This window comes from Hermetia illucens, chromosome 1, assembly GCF_905115235.1.
Source record: "Hermetia illucens chromosome 1, iHerIll2.2.curated.20191125, whole genome shotgun sequence".
Lineage (NCBI taxonomy): Eukaryota > Metazoa > Arthropoda > Insecta > Diptera > Stratiomyidae > Hermetia > Hermetia illucens.
In genome coordinates, this window is record NC_051849.1 from 39,550,556 (window position 1) to 39,568,534 (window position 17,979).

Here is a 17,979-nt window from a genome sequence, read left to right on the forward strand (position 1 = left end):
ACTCTTTGAACCTTCAATCATAAAGAACAACAGTTGTGGAGCGCCACTTCATCCAAGTTGCGCTCTCCTTTGGCTGATAACTTTGACCCGAGATACTTAAATCGTTCAGTTTTAGGCAGGTCGCTGACAGTGATAGTGCCTGTTTAATGGGGATCGGACGACTGGAATTCTCTTTTATTTAAATTCAATCTGAGACTGTGTTGCATGATGCGATCATTCCATTTTTATTTTCCAAGTTGCTTGAGATCATTTTTGCTATTAGATGCTAGAAAAACATCATTTGTATAAAGCTGTATATAAAATACTTGGATGTCCCAGGTGACAGTGTCCATAACGAGAACAAAAGAAGTTGAACACCAACAGAGACACGAAGCGGTTTTAATATACTCGCTTCGCTTCGTAGTTTAGTTTTCGGATCGTTGTAAAGCAATTTAACTCAGCGCACAAGTTCTTCTGCCACTAGGTCTGGTCGTGTGAGATCATGCGGCACACGATGAAATGCGTCCTCTAGATCCAGAAATACAATGTAAAGAGGGTAATTCTTCTCACGGTGTTTCTCCATGAGTAACCGCGCAGCATGCATTGCGTCAGTATTTTCGCAGTCCTTGACAAGCCTCGCTTGATTCACGCTTATTTGAACGATGTAGCGAATACAGTTGTCACGAATGCCTTCAAAAATTGTCATGGTATGAGACAACAACCAGAACGGGCGTTAATTTGAACATCCTGCTCGACTACCTTTCTTTTTAAGGTTTTGTGTAAAACAAAACCTTATTAAATCGGTTTACTGTCTTTCTGTCCGTCACACGCATTTTTCTCGGAGACTGTAGCAGCGATTCACACCAGATTTGGTGGGAACTGTGAACGCTCATGCATACAGTGAGCTACATGATTTTAGGTCCAATTGGGGGGGGAGGTTATTTTTTTTTACCAAATATAGTCATTTGGGGTATCAAAGGTCTCGGTTAGTACTTTCCAAAGCTGGTCTTAGTTTTGACATTTGTTGGAAGGGCGGGGAGTTCGGGGGGGTCGAAAGTCATAATTTATTTAATGGAGCCATTCTCAGAAACTGCCCAACCGAAAAATCTGAAATAAATCAAGAGGCTGTTTAATGGTTAAGCTCCGAAATACCTTCCATACTGATATATTATTATAATTTTCAGTAATTGGTAGCAGAACACCAATATAGCAATATAGGCTATGGTGTAGAACTTAATCTTACCCAGATTGGTGTTAATCGCACCACTATTACTAACAAAGTTATAATAAGTCGTAATAATAATAGGTAAAAGTTGCCACTTCTTTGGAAATTCTAGATTTTGAATGTCAATATCACCCGAAAGTGGATATTCTCATATAATATATGCATACTATATATTACGTGTTATGTACTAATGGGACAAATTCACACTCAAATGTTTTTATAAAAGAAATACACAAAACCTTTCATACCTGAAGCGTCCAGCTTCCGGTTTCCCGACTTGTTTCATAGTGGAACTGTGATGCGTTTTGCCGGTCAGATGGTGTTCTATCTTCCTCAATAACCCGATTGAAGAGCTCACTAGACCATAGTAATGTCGAGGCCCAGTTCTTCGCTTTCCAGAGTTCAGATGCGATGTCGTGTTGCTTTCCCCCGAGTTCATCCGTTCAATAGATATGTTTGATATCATGCCTACGTTGGTGTCGGCTTTTGACAAGATACAGATCTCTCTCGCCATCTCAGGGGCCCCTTTTTGTAATGGACCGCTCGGGTAACAGCGATCGTTTTCTTTGCTCCCCGATTCCCATTCTTGTAAATTTGACACTGGCCAGCCTCTTATTGTCGAGAAACTTGCGGTAGAAGCGTTTCTTTTAACGGACATTCATTTGAACACTGTCATTCAAAAGCCAGGTATCTCAGTTGATGAATCCCTTACGTGACATCTAAGGTTTGCACGATTCTTCTACATTTGTAATGGTTAGTAATCATGCCATGTGGAGAGTCGATTGGTAGGAACCAACAGTGAGGTGTAGGTCCGGCTGAAGCACTATGCCCCACAGAGGAGATTTATGGCAACCATATATAATGCAATCTTCTTTAATTCTATCCTAATAATTTCCCCTTTCAACTAACAATTTCCGATTACTGCCTTACAAACTTCTTTCGCTTTTCACTGTTTTTCTCGGATAAAGCATAATAGGCCTATTACCGGCACTACCATTACCAAATTGTTAAGGATTCAGATGTTTTTCATAGTTCGTGAAAAATCATAATGTAAATTATGTTGCTTAAACGCCGCAAAAAAATGTCCTCTTACGCCATTTCCCTCGAAACTTTGAAAATGAATATTTTTGGGATTAAACGATCCCATTCCAATCAGCAATTGTTACCAAAATTCACCTACATTTTCTGCAGATAACCTTGGTGAATGTATTTCACTGTTGTGCCTTCTTTTACTAATAGGCCCATAAATAGACCAACTCAAAACTCGCATACATATTCAATGCGAATAACATCAATAAATATTATTACAAAATCAGAAATACCTTTCGATTCGTAGCTATAAAAAAAAATTTCTGTGATCATTGCTGAACTCTCACTGATTATATTATCAACATTTTTGAAAGATTCTTTCTTCGTCTTCGGAATTTGCATTGACCTTGACCAAACTGCAAATCCATTCAAATTTTTAAGATCGGCGTGAAGATGACAATATGAATGCTAAGCGTGTTTTCTTAGCTTTGGATTGCTACTGCCAAACATACTCTGAACTAACATTTGATGCCTAATTGACTTTGATTTCTGGTCTCCCATCGTTTCTGGGATGCTGATTGTTCCTCCCCTAATTAACTCTTGTCGAGAATATGCTATAATTAGGCCATCCTTTCATCCAATTGCTTACCGACTCAGTGTTACTGCTCTTCTGCAAAGAAACGAAAAACAAAGGTAAGTTAACATCTTTGTGCAATACAGAGGCTGCAAGATAGTTTATTGATATCTAATGACTTTGGATTAAACTGCGCCTGCAGATTATTTAATCTTTCTTTAGGATTGTCTCAATGTAATGACCATATCAGCTGCTTCACACTTTTCCGGCACCCAAAAAATTCAGCCGCTATCAATGCAACATTTTCGAATGTTTTGTCTGCGGGACGCCAAGCAAACGGACCTTAATTAAAAGTTATTCACATCAAGATGGGAAGGCTATCGCCAATGACATTGAACGTCCGAGTACCCAAATCAAACGCTTGTTACGTTATAATAGGAGTTTTTTTCTGGCAGCTTCATTTTAATTATTATTTCCCCAAAAACTCGTCAATTGTCGCAAAAAAAATTGTTTACTCCGAATCATTTAGTGGATGAAGTGTTTGTCCAATTTCACAACATCTCCTGAATTTATACTGAACATTGTGGGAACTCCATTGATTTCGGAGAAATGTTTACTCAAATGCGACATATCAGTGGGAGAGGGTTCTATGATGGCATGTCCATTATGGAATTATCCCAAGTTGAGTGTCGCAGATTCAGTTGTTAATTAAAAAATTTCTTCAAACCAAGTCCAAGTGCGATAACCCCCAGGCTCGCTGTATGTGTAGTTTTTAAAAATTCATAGATTACAATTAACATTTTTATAGATAAAGGAGCCACGGCGAAAATTATTATTTTGGAACGTTACAAATCGGGGGAAAAACTTTTAGTCGTCCCAACGGAACCTGGCTGTAATGCGTAGTTTCAGCATTTATCCTAATATTAGGAGAAGGTGAGGTGTCGTAGGTTGGGCAAGTATTTGGATTTTAATATTATGTAGGTTTGTGAGCTCCATAGCAATCGTATCGATTTACATGAGTAACCATTTCAGAGGGTTTTCCGGAATTTATAGAAGCTTACCTCATGGGTATGTGCCGATTCAATTCACATAAAAATGTGCCGTGCAACGGCTGTGCGTTTTATTGTGACGTTCCTGCATGAAAGCTATAATTAGGCTCATTAATAAACCAAAACAATTTCAGATAGAACGCAATAGATACAAATTCTGTGAATCGTGTGTGTCATACAATCTCAAATAAGATGAGGATGGGAGCTATGGCGACTACCAACCGATGCCTAAACTGGTCTTTGTAGATAGATAAGTTGTACCTTTTGAAAACCTTTGGGCCGGTGCGACTAATATGTAAGATAACGTGCTTAAGTTTTCTTGTGCCAATTCACTGTTTTCGATGAGGTAATCTAGTAGCTTCTTGACTTCCAACTCTTCATATGAAGGTTATCTGGTTACCACGTGATGGATGATTTAGGTAAACAATGATAAGCTTTTTCGATAATTACATATTTAGAAAAGGGCCCCCGGCAAAATTTGTTCATAAACCAAAACATATTTCATTTAGAGGTTACACATTCTCCTTAACACAAACATCAATCCCAAAGCAGTTTCCACTCGTCCCATTAACCTTGATGTCAGAAATCGTCTCAAATCTCCTTCTTTCTAAATGGGAGAATAGGAAAAAGTCACAAGGAACAGATCAACTAAATAGGTGGAGTGGAAAAGAAAAGTGATCTAGTATTTGACCAAAAACTCACGAGTTCTGGGGCTGAATGAACTGGAATGTTGTCGTGATGGAAAAACTAACTAAATCTAATTCATTCAATTTAGTATCAAACAATCCGGGAAACCGGAAGCTTGACGCTTCAGGTATAAAAGGTTTTGTGTTTCCTTATGTGAGAAGCACAACGCAGTTCTCCATTGGCTGATAGCATTGACTCGAGATATTTAAATTGCTCAGTGCTGTCAGCTTCAATAACGTGCCCAGAACTGAGCGAATTAAATATTTCGGGTCAATGTTATCAGCCAATGGAGAACTGCGTTTTGAAATTGCTTCATGCAATAATGCGATCTGGATGAAGTGGCATTCCACAACTAGTGTTCTTTATGATCGACGTATCAGCGAACGTCTTAAATCTAAAATTTACCGCAATATCGTCCGTCTACCGCTCTCTATAGTTCTGAGTGTTGGCCGACTATAAAAGACCATGAATGGCATCTTGCGGTAGTGGAGACGAAGATGTTGCTTTGGACAAGTGGCGTGACACCTTTTGATCACATCCGAAATAAGGATATCCGCGATCGATATGCGGTTGCACCGATCGTGGGAAAATTGCCTGCGTTTTCGATGGTCACATAATTCGCGTTTACGGAAATTCACTTGCCAATATTGGTCTGAACATCGAAGTCAACGGTAAGCGACCAAAAGGCCAGCCGAAACAACCGTAGTTTGATACGCTGGATGGAAATTTAAAAGTCTTGCGATTACATCCAGATCAGGCGTTTGATCAAATAAAATGGCGAAACCGATCACGACGAGCCAACCCCGTTTGTGAATGGGACAAAAGCTGAAGAAAAAGAAGAAGATGTGAGGAGCTCGGTGTCACATAGTAAAAAATTCCATTGCCATTGCCATGTTTTTAGAAAGCAATTTAAATAAATCATTTGATGGAAAGCCCTGTGTTTATAATAGTCAACCTCATACGGTTCAGACTCTGAGTTTAATATTGTTAGCAAATGCGAAGAACCTAGCCTACAGCAGATATAAACAAGTCGAAATACCGGAAGTTCGCGCTTCGGGTATAAAGGATTTGTGTTCATCTTATGTAAGAAACAACAGAACATTTTTCTATCCGTATATAGCTACAAATCCAACATATTCCTTCATATTTTTCCAAACTACGAGACATATCTGGTTGGAATAATTGATATTCATATATTAGGCCTACAAATAAGTTCTGTCGGTTTTCACAATAGATGGCGTAGCTCGTTTTTTATTCCATTGATCCACATTTCCAAACATTCATCGGAAAGCTACTGTCAATAGGCACAAACGTCAGTATAAATTATTTAATTGAAGTGTAAACAACAATACTTTTTTCATCAACGAAAATGGCCAATTTTGTACCAAATAATGTGTTTTTGCGGGGAGTTCTACTTCCATTATTTCAATATGAAGAAAAAAGCAACCGAAAATCATCGCATTTTGGTGGAAGTTTATGGTGACCATATTCTATCTGAATGAACGTGTCAGAGGTGGTTTGGACGGTTTAAAAGTGGCAATTTTGACTTGGAAGACGAAGAGCGCGCCGGACGGCCAACAATTTTTGAAGATGAAGAATTAGAGGCATTGCTCGACCAAGATCCATCGCAAACGGAAGAAGAACTTGGAAAAACACTTGGAGTCACTCAGCAAGCCATTTCCAACCGTTTAAAAGCAACGGGAATGATTCGAAAGGTCGGAAATTGGGTTCCGTATGAACTGAAGCCAAGAGACGTCGAACGTCGTTTTTTCACGTGCGAACATCTGCTCCAACGACAAGAAAGGAAGGGTTTTCTGCATCGAATAGTTACTGGCGATGAAAAGTGGATCCATTACGATAATCCCAAGCGTCGGGCAACGTGGGGATACCCCGGCCATGCCTCATCATCGACGGCCAAAGCGAATATTCATGGTGAGAAGATCATGCCGTGTATATGGTGGGACCAGCTGGGTGTGGTATACTATGAGCTGCTAAAACCGAACGAAACGGTCACGGGCAAACTCTACCGACGTCAAATGATGCGTTTGAGCCGCGAACTCAAGAAAAAACGGCCGCAATACCAGCAAAGGCATGATAAAGTTATTTTGCAACATGACAATGCTCGTCCACATGTTGCACAGCCCGTTAAAACATATCTAGAAACGTTGAAATGGGAAGTCCTACCCCACCCGCTGTACTCTCCAGACATTGCTCCTTCTGATTACCATTTGTTCCGGTCGATGCAGCATGGCTTGGCTGACCAGCACTTCTCCAATTACGACGAACTCAAAAAATGGCTCGATGAGTGGATAGCGGCCAAGCAGGCCAATTTTTGGCGCGATGGTATCTATGAATTGTCTGAAAGATGGAAGAAAGTTGTGGCTAGCGATGGGCAATACTTTGAACAATGAATGTATAACCAATTTTTCACAATAAAGCTTCAAATTTAAAGAAAAAACCGACAGAACTTATTTGTAGGCCCTATACAAATGACTAAAAAACTAAAACAAAATAATTCTTTGCGACCCCATTCATAAGAACTCATTTCGTTGTGGTATTGACGAATTGATATGTGATGATGACGTCATGCAGGTTGTAGAGTGCACGAAATTTACGAAAAATGGTAAAGTTTTACCCCCTATAACTTTGTTAATAATAGTTAGATTTTCTTCAAACTTGACCAATGTACATTCATTATACGCATGCCAAATTTTGTGCTTCTGGGATGAACATAAGAGGGGAGGGGGAGGTAAATTGGTGGAAATATTCTATTATTATTTATTTGTGCAGATATCGGAACCGGATTTCGTACAGATACACCACTGTGATTTTTTTCAGATTTTTCAGTTGGATAGGTTCTGAGAACGAGACCTGTTACACTTTTTGTGGGTCATATTTTGAGCCCTCACTCCCCTATGTTTCACCCAATATCAAATATTAAACCAGTTTCGAAAAGTAATAATTGAGATCCCACATGGCTACATTCTGTGAAAAAAAAATTTGCACCCTCCATTCACATGTATGGGGAGCCCCCCTTAAACTTAACAGAAAATGGCGCCACTTACTACATGTAAACGGAACACCAGATTACATACTCTCACCAATTTTCATGACAATCGGTCTAGCCGTTTCCGTATAAATCGGGTGTGACAGACAGACAGACGGACAGACAATTACCAACTCGATTCTAATAAGGTTTTGTTTCACACAAAACCTTAAAAAAGGCTGGGGAGAAGTGGATTCTTCATGAATGAAATTTTAATATTTCATTCGAATGTCAATTATTCTCGTTAATGATGACGTCAACATCTTATTTGTATGGCTTAGGATGCAGTAAATTCGCAGGAAATTGATAAATTTGAGCTGAACCTTAAAAAGGGCTAGGTAGAAGTAGATTCTTCATAAATGCGAATCTAAGATTTCACGCAATTCTCAATTAGTCTCGTTAATTATGACGTCAGCATCTTATGTGCATGGCTTTAGAAGCAGTAAATTCGCGAAATTCATGAAGTTTGGCATGTGTATGGTCCTCTATGCTGGTGTGAAATTTGGTAGTCCTAGGATGAATCTAAGGGGGGTTTTTCAGTTAATTTCTAAAAGTAATAAGTAATATATAATATTATTAGTAAGTTTATTTGAGCAGATATTGGAATGGAACATATTTTGAGGCCTAGATTTCATCCATCCTGATTTTTTTTCGGATTTTTGGGATGGGTAGTTTCCGAAAATGAGTCATGTCTCATTTTAAGTGCGTGCATTTTGACTCCTTATTCACGCACTTTGCAATTCACTCCAAAACTACTACCAGTTTCGGAAAGTACAAATTGAGGCCTTTCATTTGATACCCCACACGACTACATCCGGTGATTTTTTTTAAACCCCCCTTTCCATGTATGGGGAGTCCCCCTTTAAACTTCATCTAAATTTATGTCACTCGCTGTATGCGTGGGATTGCATAGTGCCCATCTATCCACCAAATTCCGTTCGGATCGGTTGAGCCGTTTTGGAGAAAAATGCGTGTGACACACAGACAGTGAATCGATTTTAATAAGGTTTTGTTTTACAAAACCGTCAGCATCACCTTGACATTGGATTGAACTTTGACGAGTCTTCTAGGTTCTTGATAACATTTCACCCATTCCCTGAGACGATTGGACCTTATATTCGATGTCGTAACCGCAAACCTATGATTCATCATCTGTTATGGTTCTTGACAAGAAGTTTTCATCCTCTTTTGAACAATCATGCAGTTCCTGATAAGCCTGAATACGATTGGTTTTTCGACCGGTAGTCATCGGTCAAAACCACAGAATAAGACCCAATTGATATCCCAGACTTTTCAGCAACCTCCCTAAATATCAAACGTCTTTTTCGATCACACCGACGTGTTGATTTTTTCAACGTATAATTCGCCAGTTGGCGTAAGACGTCTAAGACGCTCATCGTATTGACACTGTTGACCACCCTTAAAAAACTTTGAGGCCGGCATTTTACTGAAAACTGAGTATCCAATCAACAAATGAAGATGTTGGAAGACGAAAAACGACGTTAACATCAGCCGTTCTATATAAACCTAGTGACAAAAAGCAGATTCTCTTCAGAGCAAAAGAAGATCTTATCTTTATGGAGAAAGTAACCCGCTTTCGTAAATCTTCCCAAAAACCACTGATGTGATGTTTATAATTTTTTTCCACTTTATTATGCATATATGTTATGCAATCCAATCTATCCGACAGGATGGCAAAGTCTATACATATTCATCGGGTATGACTTCGGAAGCATGTTGATGGCTGGGGCACAATACAGGCCGAATATATTCATTCTGGCTGACAGTCAAACAGACAATAACGCTTTGTACTTTCATGGCAACCTTCGCGCTGGTGTTCGCTCTCGGATCTCAGTCATGGGAATTAAGGAGGAAAATAAGCGCACCAGCCGCGGCAACGATCGTAGCAGTCCGTCGGTGGACGACACCCTGCTGGCGACTGTGAAGATTGGGCTCTACTCGTACTACTTACCAGGCCTTTACTTAAGAAGCGAGGGCTCACTATCTTGGCAAGTCGAAGAGGATTTGACGCTCCTATAACATAACTTTGAGACCGTTGATAATTTCTCCTCTCTAGGGTCGAAAATCACAACCGATAACAGCTACGATGATGAAATCCGCGCAAGGTTGTTGTCAGCCAACAGAGCCTATTTCAGCTTACAAAAACTGTTCCGCAAGAAACGTCTCACTATAGGGTCAAAACTCTTACTGTACAAGACTATGATCTTGCCAGTCCTTAGGTATTCCTCGGAGACTTGGGTTCTTAGCAAGAAAAATTGTGAACTCTTGGCCTCGTTCGAGAGAAGAATCCTCCGAAGAATTTTTAGCCCCCTACATGAGGATGGACGATTCCGTAGCCTACATAACGACGAAATCTATGAGCGATACAATGACCGTCAGGTTGTGTATAAAATCCGGCTCAATAGGTTGCGGTGATGATGAGGATGATCCAGCCCGGAAAGTCTATATATGGGCAATATCTATGATAGAAAAAGAAGACGAATCAGACCCTGCCTGAGATGGAGCGATGGCGTAGGTCAGGACGCCAGACAGCTTTTAGGGATATCGAATTGGTAGATCTCGGGGCAAAACCGGGATCTCTGGAGTTCCTTTTTAAGGCAGGCCTAAACCGGATACCGGATGTTGCCCCGTTGATGGTGATGATGATAACAAAATCCATTTGCAGCTTTTGGGCCAGACGCATATCGAATTATCGTGGTTTGCACAGGGCACTGGTCTATTGGGCATACCCTACAACTCGCATTATGGGAGTTGCGGAAAAGAGGGAGAAACCCTCAAAGACTTCCTTTGCGATTGTCGAACCATACCTATATTTTTTGAATTTACTTTGTTGTTCAAGTTTGGTTTTTTTTGGTTGGATTTTAGTTTTACTTTTACAAATATGTTAGCTTTATCTTCCTTGTTGTAGCCCCGATTATATTTTCTCGTTACCTTTGTCAACTAGTGCCAAATTAATATGTGTATAGAATACTTCACCTATATCTTGGCAATAGCCGTAGTAATTAATCATTGTGCTGTGACTAAGCTCAGCATAATCGCGATGATACCAAAGCATCAAGATAAAAGGTGCTTATACGTATCAGTAGTTTACATCTTTATGGCAAAACAACTGATTACTACGAGCACTTCGTGTACTTCGATGCGACAAGTAATCCTGTTCCGTTTGCCGGATTATTCATTTTACGGTCATAAGTAAAAACTTTTTCTGCAATCTATTGAAGAACATTTCATACCGGTCTGACGAAAATTTTCAATATGCATTAGAGTCGTTGATAACATGGCAATGCTGACTCATTGCAAACCATCATTTAAAATAAGCCCCCCCCCCCCCCCCTTCCAAACCTTATAATATAAGCATGAACTCGTTTTCTGATGTTCCAGCAAGAAAATATATTTTAAGAATTTGATGGAAAAAGTGAATTTCAACAATCGATATCACAATTCCTAAGCGAGATCTGAAGACATTTTATTTATTGTTTCCGCCTTTTTTGGAATTATTTTATCAAAATTCATCACCAAATCGCGGTGTCACGGAAACCGTAATCTCCATTAAAAGTACTTGAGCTACTCATATTATTTAACATTGGTGGTCCGGAAAGTGTCACTAAATCAAATCATCCAGTATTAAACAAGTGGCACGTTTATCGTTTCAAAGTTACAAATTTTTTTTTGGATTCATTGCCAACTCCGTATTCCCTGTTGCTCGATTTCTTCCCGAGGCATTGTGTGTAAAGAATTTCATTCAGACCTTCTAAAACCTCAGAATCTATTTAAAAAGTAACAACTCCGAGATACAAAAAGTCAAATCATATTGCCGACTCTAGAGGAAACCTTCGGGTTTGGCGAGGATTGGCAGTTAGCTCATCGCCTAGCCCGCATTCGACGGAATCGTAGTTAGGGATAGAATTGAGTGCCAGACTTATCGATGTTATTTTTATGGGTTGTGTCGTACCTATAGATAGCACCACGCTGCTGATATAATCCTTAGGCATCGCAAAAAGTAAATTGGGAGAAACATTGAGACTAATGGGAGGACTCAGTTGGTAGCGCAATCTAAACGCCAATGGGCATAATGCCTCAATCACTCAACACAAAAGCCGATTGCATTGACTTGGAGTCATCTGAAAGAAGCAATCACGACACCACAGAGGAAACCATCGTTCACGAAGCTCGGCGTAACAGAAATGAGTGGTTTGACAAAAAGCAGCAGGCTATTGTTAAATAATATTAGGAGCGACCCACAAGGACCAAACCAGATGTAAAAGCAAATACCGCTGACAAGATCGACAGAAAGAAGAAAGCAAACATATAAATGGCGAGATCTGCAGATTGAACGACAATCTCAGAAGACATCATTTAAGATCCGCTTTCAACTTGATGAAAAGATTAACAGCCAGATACCAGCCCAAAACATGGGGCAGATTTAAAATGGGTCCAATATTCTGCGCTACTCAATGCTCTACCAGAATTTCCACACATCGTCTGTGCCATCATCTACATTTGAAGAAATCAAGGATGAACTTAACATGCTCAGAAAGAACAAAGCATCGGAAGTTTATTGAATACCTGCGGAGTTACTAAACGCCAGGAGTATGGGGATGGTGATCAAGCTACATAAGCGGGTTCCTAAACACTATTTGGTCTGACGAAACCCATGAGCACATTGTTTGATTTCTTTCGTACGCCATCGATGAAAACAAAAGGAAATCGAATGGCGCAGTAATGCCAGTAATGCAATATCTACACCCATTCCCCCATTCCCCGGTGGTGTGGTGTATTTTCATTTTGTATATGGTAACAGTTTGTAATTGGTGGTGGTGGTCAAAGGGTAGCATAGGTCCCAGGGCGAAACGTGGAGTGGTACCCACGATGGAGCATAAAACCTGAGAAACGCCTGCTAAACCAACACCAATAGCTCTACTACCAAACTCTATCTCCACCTCTACCTGGTGACCGCTGGGAGCTCTTTCTTAACGAAAAGCTGCAGACGGAGAAGGATGAAGGCGAGTCTCCCGCGCCTAAAAACGGGACAAACTGGGTTGGGGTTGGGTAGGGCTGACAACCCTCCACGGAAAAAAATTTGGTACGAAGCGGACCAGACGGATAATACAACGACGAACCCGGCAACGACAAAGGAATAACGATTTGCGCATTTTCCCATGGAACGTGCGCTCCCTGTACAGAGATGAAGCTGCCAAGCAGCCAGCCGTTACCCTGTTCCAATATAGGGCTGATGTAACAGCGTTACAGGAGATGCGTTGGACAGAGACCGGTTTTCTGGACAAGAGTCCCTACACCATATATTTTAGTGGACAACCAGTAAACCATGTGCTCGGAGTAGGTTTCTTAGTCAGCCAAAATATGAAACCTGCTGTTGTCGGCTCCGCTTGTGAGGCAAATTTAGAAATATAAGCCTCATTAACGTTCACGCCCCTACAGAGTCGAAGAAGGATACCTTCTACGAGGCAGTAGAACGAACCCTCGAAGCCTGTCCCAGATATGATATCAAAATCATACTTGGGGGATTTTAATAGCCAAGTAGGGAAGGAACCCATATTTAGGCGATACATTGGCTCCCATAGCTTACATCAAAATACAAATGATAACGGACTGCAGATCATTCAATTAGCAGTGTCACACGAAATGGTTGTTGGAAGTACCTGGTTTGCGCCGAAAGCGGTCCACAAACATACGTGGGCCTCTCCAGCCGGGAACACTTTCAACCAAATTGACCACATGTTGATTGAACGTCGCCACCTCACAGCCTTGATGAATGTCAGAACATCTAGGGGGGCAATATAGACCGGATCACTTTGGCATGGTGCTCCGAGCTCGAATAACAACACAACCTAGAATCTCCTCTGACAATCAGGTGAGAGTTAAAACTGAAGCCATCCACAACATAGCCCTCCGCGACATCTATAAGAGGTAATTGGTTGCCGCAATAGCCGCAGTCAACAGAGATCCTGGAGATGAAGCAACAACAAATCATCTTCACAATCACCTGAAAGACGTTATCATAAATACGGCCACAAACATACTTGACCCCAGCCGCAAAAAGAGTCGGAACGGCTGATTTGACGATGAATGTAAGCTAGCAACGGAACGAAAGAATGCTGCATACCGAGTAATGTTGCATTCTCTATGGACGCGGGCACGCGCAGAGATTTATCACGAACTCCGGCGAGCAGAGAAACGATTTCACAGACGGAAAAAGGAAGCCTGGGAGAATCACCGCCAGGCGCGCAAGTTTTACCAACAAGTCAGCAGGATGAGGCCTTACACACCTCGATGCTCATCCTGCCGAGACTAACAGGGAAATCTGATTTCCGACAGAATTAACATATTGGGCGATCGGTTGAATACCTTGATGAACTATTGAACAACCAGAACATCGGCGATTTGGAGGTCCCGTCAACTGAAGACGACGGGCGAATACTGTCACCATAAAGTATAGAAGAAACAGTCCGGGCAATTTATCGGCTTAAAAATCATAAGTCACGTTGCTGAGTACCATCTATAAGGTATTCTCCGCTATCTTGCTAGGCCGGATAGCCCCATACGCCCAGAACATCATTGGCTCATACCAAAGAGGCTTCACTCCAGGCAAATCAGCAACAGATCAGATTTTCTCTGTGCGGGAAGCGATGGGAAAACTGTTGGAATATGGACATCAGTTGCACCATCTCTTAATCGACTTTAAAGGGGCCTATGATAGCATAGCCAGGGTAAAACTGTACACGGCCATGAGAGAATTCGGTATCCCGATGAAATTGATAAGACTGACTATGCTGACCCTGACCAGGCCAGATAAAAGCAGCAGAATCACTCTCAAGACCATTCGACATCAACAACGGTCTACGACAAGAGGATGCCCTATCAAGAAAAATAAAGATACGAGACTATAACTTTGAGACCGTTGATAATTTCTACTATCTAGGGTCGAAAATCACAATCGATCCGCGCACGGTTGTTAGCAGCCCACAGCTTACAAAAACTGTTCCGCTCGAAACGTCTCAAAATAGGGTTAAAGCTCTTACTGTACAAGACTATGATCTTGCCAGTCCTCATGTATTCCTCGGAAACTTGGGTTCTTAGCAAGAAAAATTGCGAACTCTTGGCCGCGTTCGAGAGAAGAATCCTCCGAAGAATTTTTGGCCCCCTACATGAGGATAGACGATTCCGTAGCCTACATAAGTACGGAATCTATGAGCGATACCATGGCCGTCAGATTGTGGATAAAATCTGGCTCAACAGGTTGCGGGGGGCAGGTCACTTAATCCGTATGGATGAGGATGATCTAGCCCGGAAAGTCTACAAGGGCAAAATCTATGGTAGAATAAGGCAGGCAGACCCTGCCTGAGATGGAGCGATGGCGTAGGTCAGGACGCCAGACAGCTCTTAGAGATATCGAATTGGTCGACCTCGGCGCAAAACCGGGATATCTGGAGTTCTTTATTAACGCAGGCCTAGACCGGATACCGGCTGTTGCGCCGTTGATGATGATATACGAGGAGCAAATCGTTGCTATTTGCACCAGCTTATGCTTCCTTCACCAATGCAATGCAGGAAATCCTTTTGTGACGACTCCAACACGTTCACAACGATCGACAGAGCTCTCAGTTCCTTACGTTCTTTGATTCGCCTTCATTCCTACATTCAGTCAGATCTTGTAACGTCTTTATGAACAATTTCATCCGTGCTAGAGATAAAGACGCTTTTGATGGCGGGATAGTGACCCTTTAATATCCTCGGGCGGATTAAACAGAATTTGTATCATTTGTTCAGCAAGAAAGTTTTCCTACGGAAGGTAGGGACCCGAATGCGGAGAGGATCCGTATTAAATTTGAGAAGTTGGCGTCTGTTCCTTTACAAACAGGCTTAGTAGCGAACTGCAAGGTAAGGTATGTGACTATCAGATGTTGGTCCCTTTCAAGGCTGATGTCAGAACCACTTTTGTTTCGTCCATTCAAAAGGCAATTCCTAAATCTAGTGCTGATTGCGATGACATCAATCTTATTATGATAATTATGGGCGGCAAAAAAATCCTACGCGCCTTATTCAAAAGCAAGGTGGAATGTGAAACATCTCCTGGAAAACTCTGAAATTGATAGGAGAGGTTATTGAGCATTACAAGCTACAAGTTACTCGGTTTTCGTCATTAGGAGGCGCGGTCGCTCGACCAATAATAGCGAGCACGACAGCGCAATTTACGAGTATATGAATGACGACCAAGGATCCGCTTCATCTAGGATGAATACCAGTGTTCTACTCAAAACAAACTGTTATTGGATGCCAGCGTTAAGAGCCAGTAGAAAAAGGTTGAATCCGCGTCCCACTGCAGAAAAAGCCGAGCAGTTTCTAATTGGCTTCTCATCACACCAAATGTCGGATGATAAATGGGATTTTGGCAAGTGGCCATATAACGCTTACAGATTTGCTTAACCTATTTCATGTTTAATTCATTCTTTGAACTTTTCGTGGCTTAGTGTCGCAAGACATTTGCATATCTTATGCGAATTTCCTATTACTCCATAGCTCGCCTCATTTAATTAGATAACAGTCGACACATTGCAGCCTTCGTCCCACCGTTTGCTGGGGCTGTAATATTATTGACAAAGTCGTAAAAACCATATCTCCATCAGCGATTAAAGACATCGATAAAATTTTGTAAATCGAAGATAGCGCAAAACGCGCTCGGCATTTAGCGGCTCCACAGCCAAATATTTACTGCGTAAACGCCGAAAGTTACGTGACAGCAAGCGAGCCAGGGTATTTCGGCATCAAGATCTGCCAGAGATGAATAGACTCGCCAAATTGCGGACTCATCGAACATCGCAAAGTCGTCGCGCAAAAAACGCTAAAGGCCACTTGAATATCAACAAACCAAAATATCAATAACGCACTTGAGAGGGACCAGTCGTCCGACTCGTTTGACATTTCGAGGCGGCACTTCCGCATCGGAGCCCGTGTGAGCTTGTTTTCACCGTAAATCTGCTGCAAATTACGCTGACATGGCGAAAGGTCGCGTAACAGGTGACAACATTGCGATGCACGGTCCCAGGAGCCTCCGCGGGCCATGCCCTTCGCTGCAGCGGGTCTTTGACAGGCAACAGACATACGGCGACGGCGGAGCATCCGGACGTCCGTCCGGGACCACAACCAGTTCGGCCCCATTCAGCTGTCCCGGGGAAATCTGACAACCGTGTCTTGGAACACCCGTTTGCCCACACACGCGAACGCCCGCCGTGTACATACACTGCGAGCGCCGCACACACGCGCGCCCTACGCACTCCTCCGCGCCGCCTCTCCCCTAACACGCACCTTGCGCTCCTTTACTACACTCCATTCCGACCCAACTAAAATGTCAACCAATCATCAAGTGATTCTGCCTCGATTCCGTCAACTGATCCGCGGGCCAGGACCCGCACCCGTGTCCCGGCCCGGCGCCGCGGGCACTCACCTCTTCTCCGGCGGTCGCTGTCGCGGCCAGGCCGATCAAAACAATGGCCAGCAGCCAGCCTGACGGCCGACGGCCTGATGTCCTCCTGCTCGGCAGCATCTCGACTCCTGCCCACGGGCGCTCCAGGACACTGTGGACGCCAAACACCAATCGGACGCTCACTGGGTCGCACTCGTTCACTCACGGGCACTGGCGCGGGAGCCCCAATTCACGGCGACTGTTTACGCGATCACAAGTCAGGCAAACCTAAATAGTGGCCAGAACGACGTTTTCCATGAAGCGAGGGCGCACAGGGGTCGCGGGGGCTCCAACGGCAGCCAACTGACGGCATACGCGACAAACACTGCCCAATTAGTGGGTGAGGGGCCCGAAAATCGATTCGCGGACTCGCCACTCGGACCAGGACACTGCAAATTCACGCACGACAAGTTTTTGGGGCGCGGGCGATTCGCTGCGGCGGATTATTGTCCTCCAGAAAACGTGCGAAACTCCGACGGCGGACTCGGCGGAACAAACGACACTCGCATTGGAACACACTCTTGGAACTGGTCGGACAGAGACGAAGAGCGCACCCCCATTCACTTCGCTTCGTGCGTGAGCATCGGAAACGTCGTTCCGCTGGACGGGTTCGGCTGATGAACTGGAAGCATGCACATGCACAACCGCACGCACACATACGCGGCCGTAGTAGGTACACCGAGTGTTGAATGGCAGGCGCCGCAAGCGAGCGGCGCTCATTGTGAATCCAGGGAAAATTTAACAGAAAGGCAAAGAATAATTGCAGATCACAATAAACTGGGAAGAGGGAAATATGAAGAAGTGGTTTAAAATGAGCGCGAATGCGGAAATGTTTGACCGTGGTTCAAAAAATGTAATGGGTATTCCCAAATTACAAAACAGCAAGCA

The 17,979-nt window shown here is 42.7% G+C and overlaps 1 protein-coding gene across 3 annotated transcripts in view; it reads right to left on the minus strand.

Moving 5' to 3' along the window:
- LOC119647260 (syndecan) overlaps window positions 1-17,717 on the minus strand; it is a 71,917-nt gene extending 54,200 nt beyond the window's left edge. Inside the window, exons 1-2 of one of the 3 annotated variants that reach the window (XM_038048142.1) lie at window positions 17,074-17,717; window positions 2,883-2,903 (exon numbers count right to left, since the gene is read on the minus strand). In XM_038048142.1, the coding sequence (XP_037904070.1) occupies window positions 2,883-2,903; window positions 17,074-17,172 (120 nt within the window). In that variant the 5' untranslated portion in view covers window positions 17,173-17,717. The remainder of the gene's footprint in view (window positions 1-2,882; window positions 2,904-17,073) is intronic. The other 2 variants (XM_038048140.1, XM_038048141.1) reach the window with 2 other exon arrangements.
- Between the last annotated feature and the right edge of the window lie 262 nt (window positions 17,718-17,979).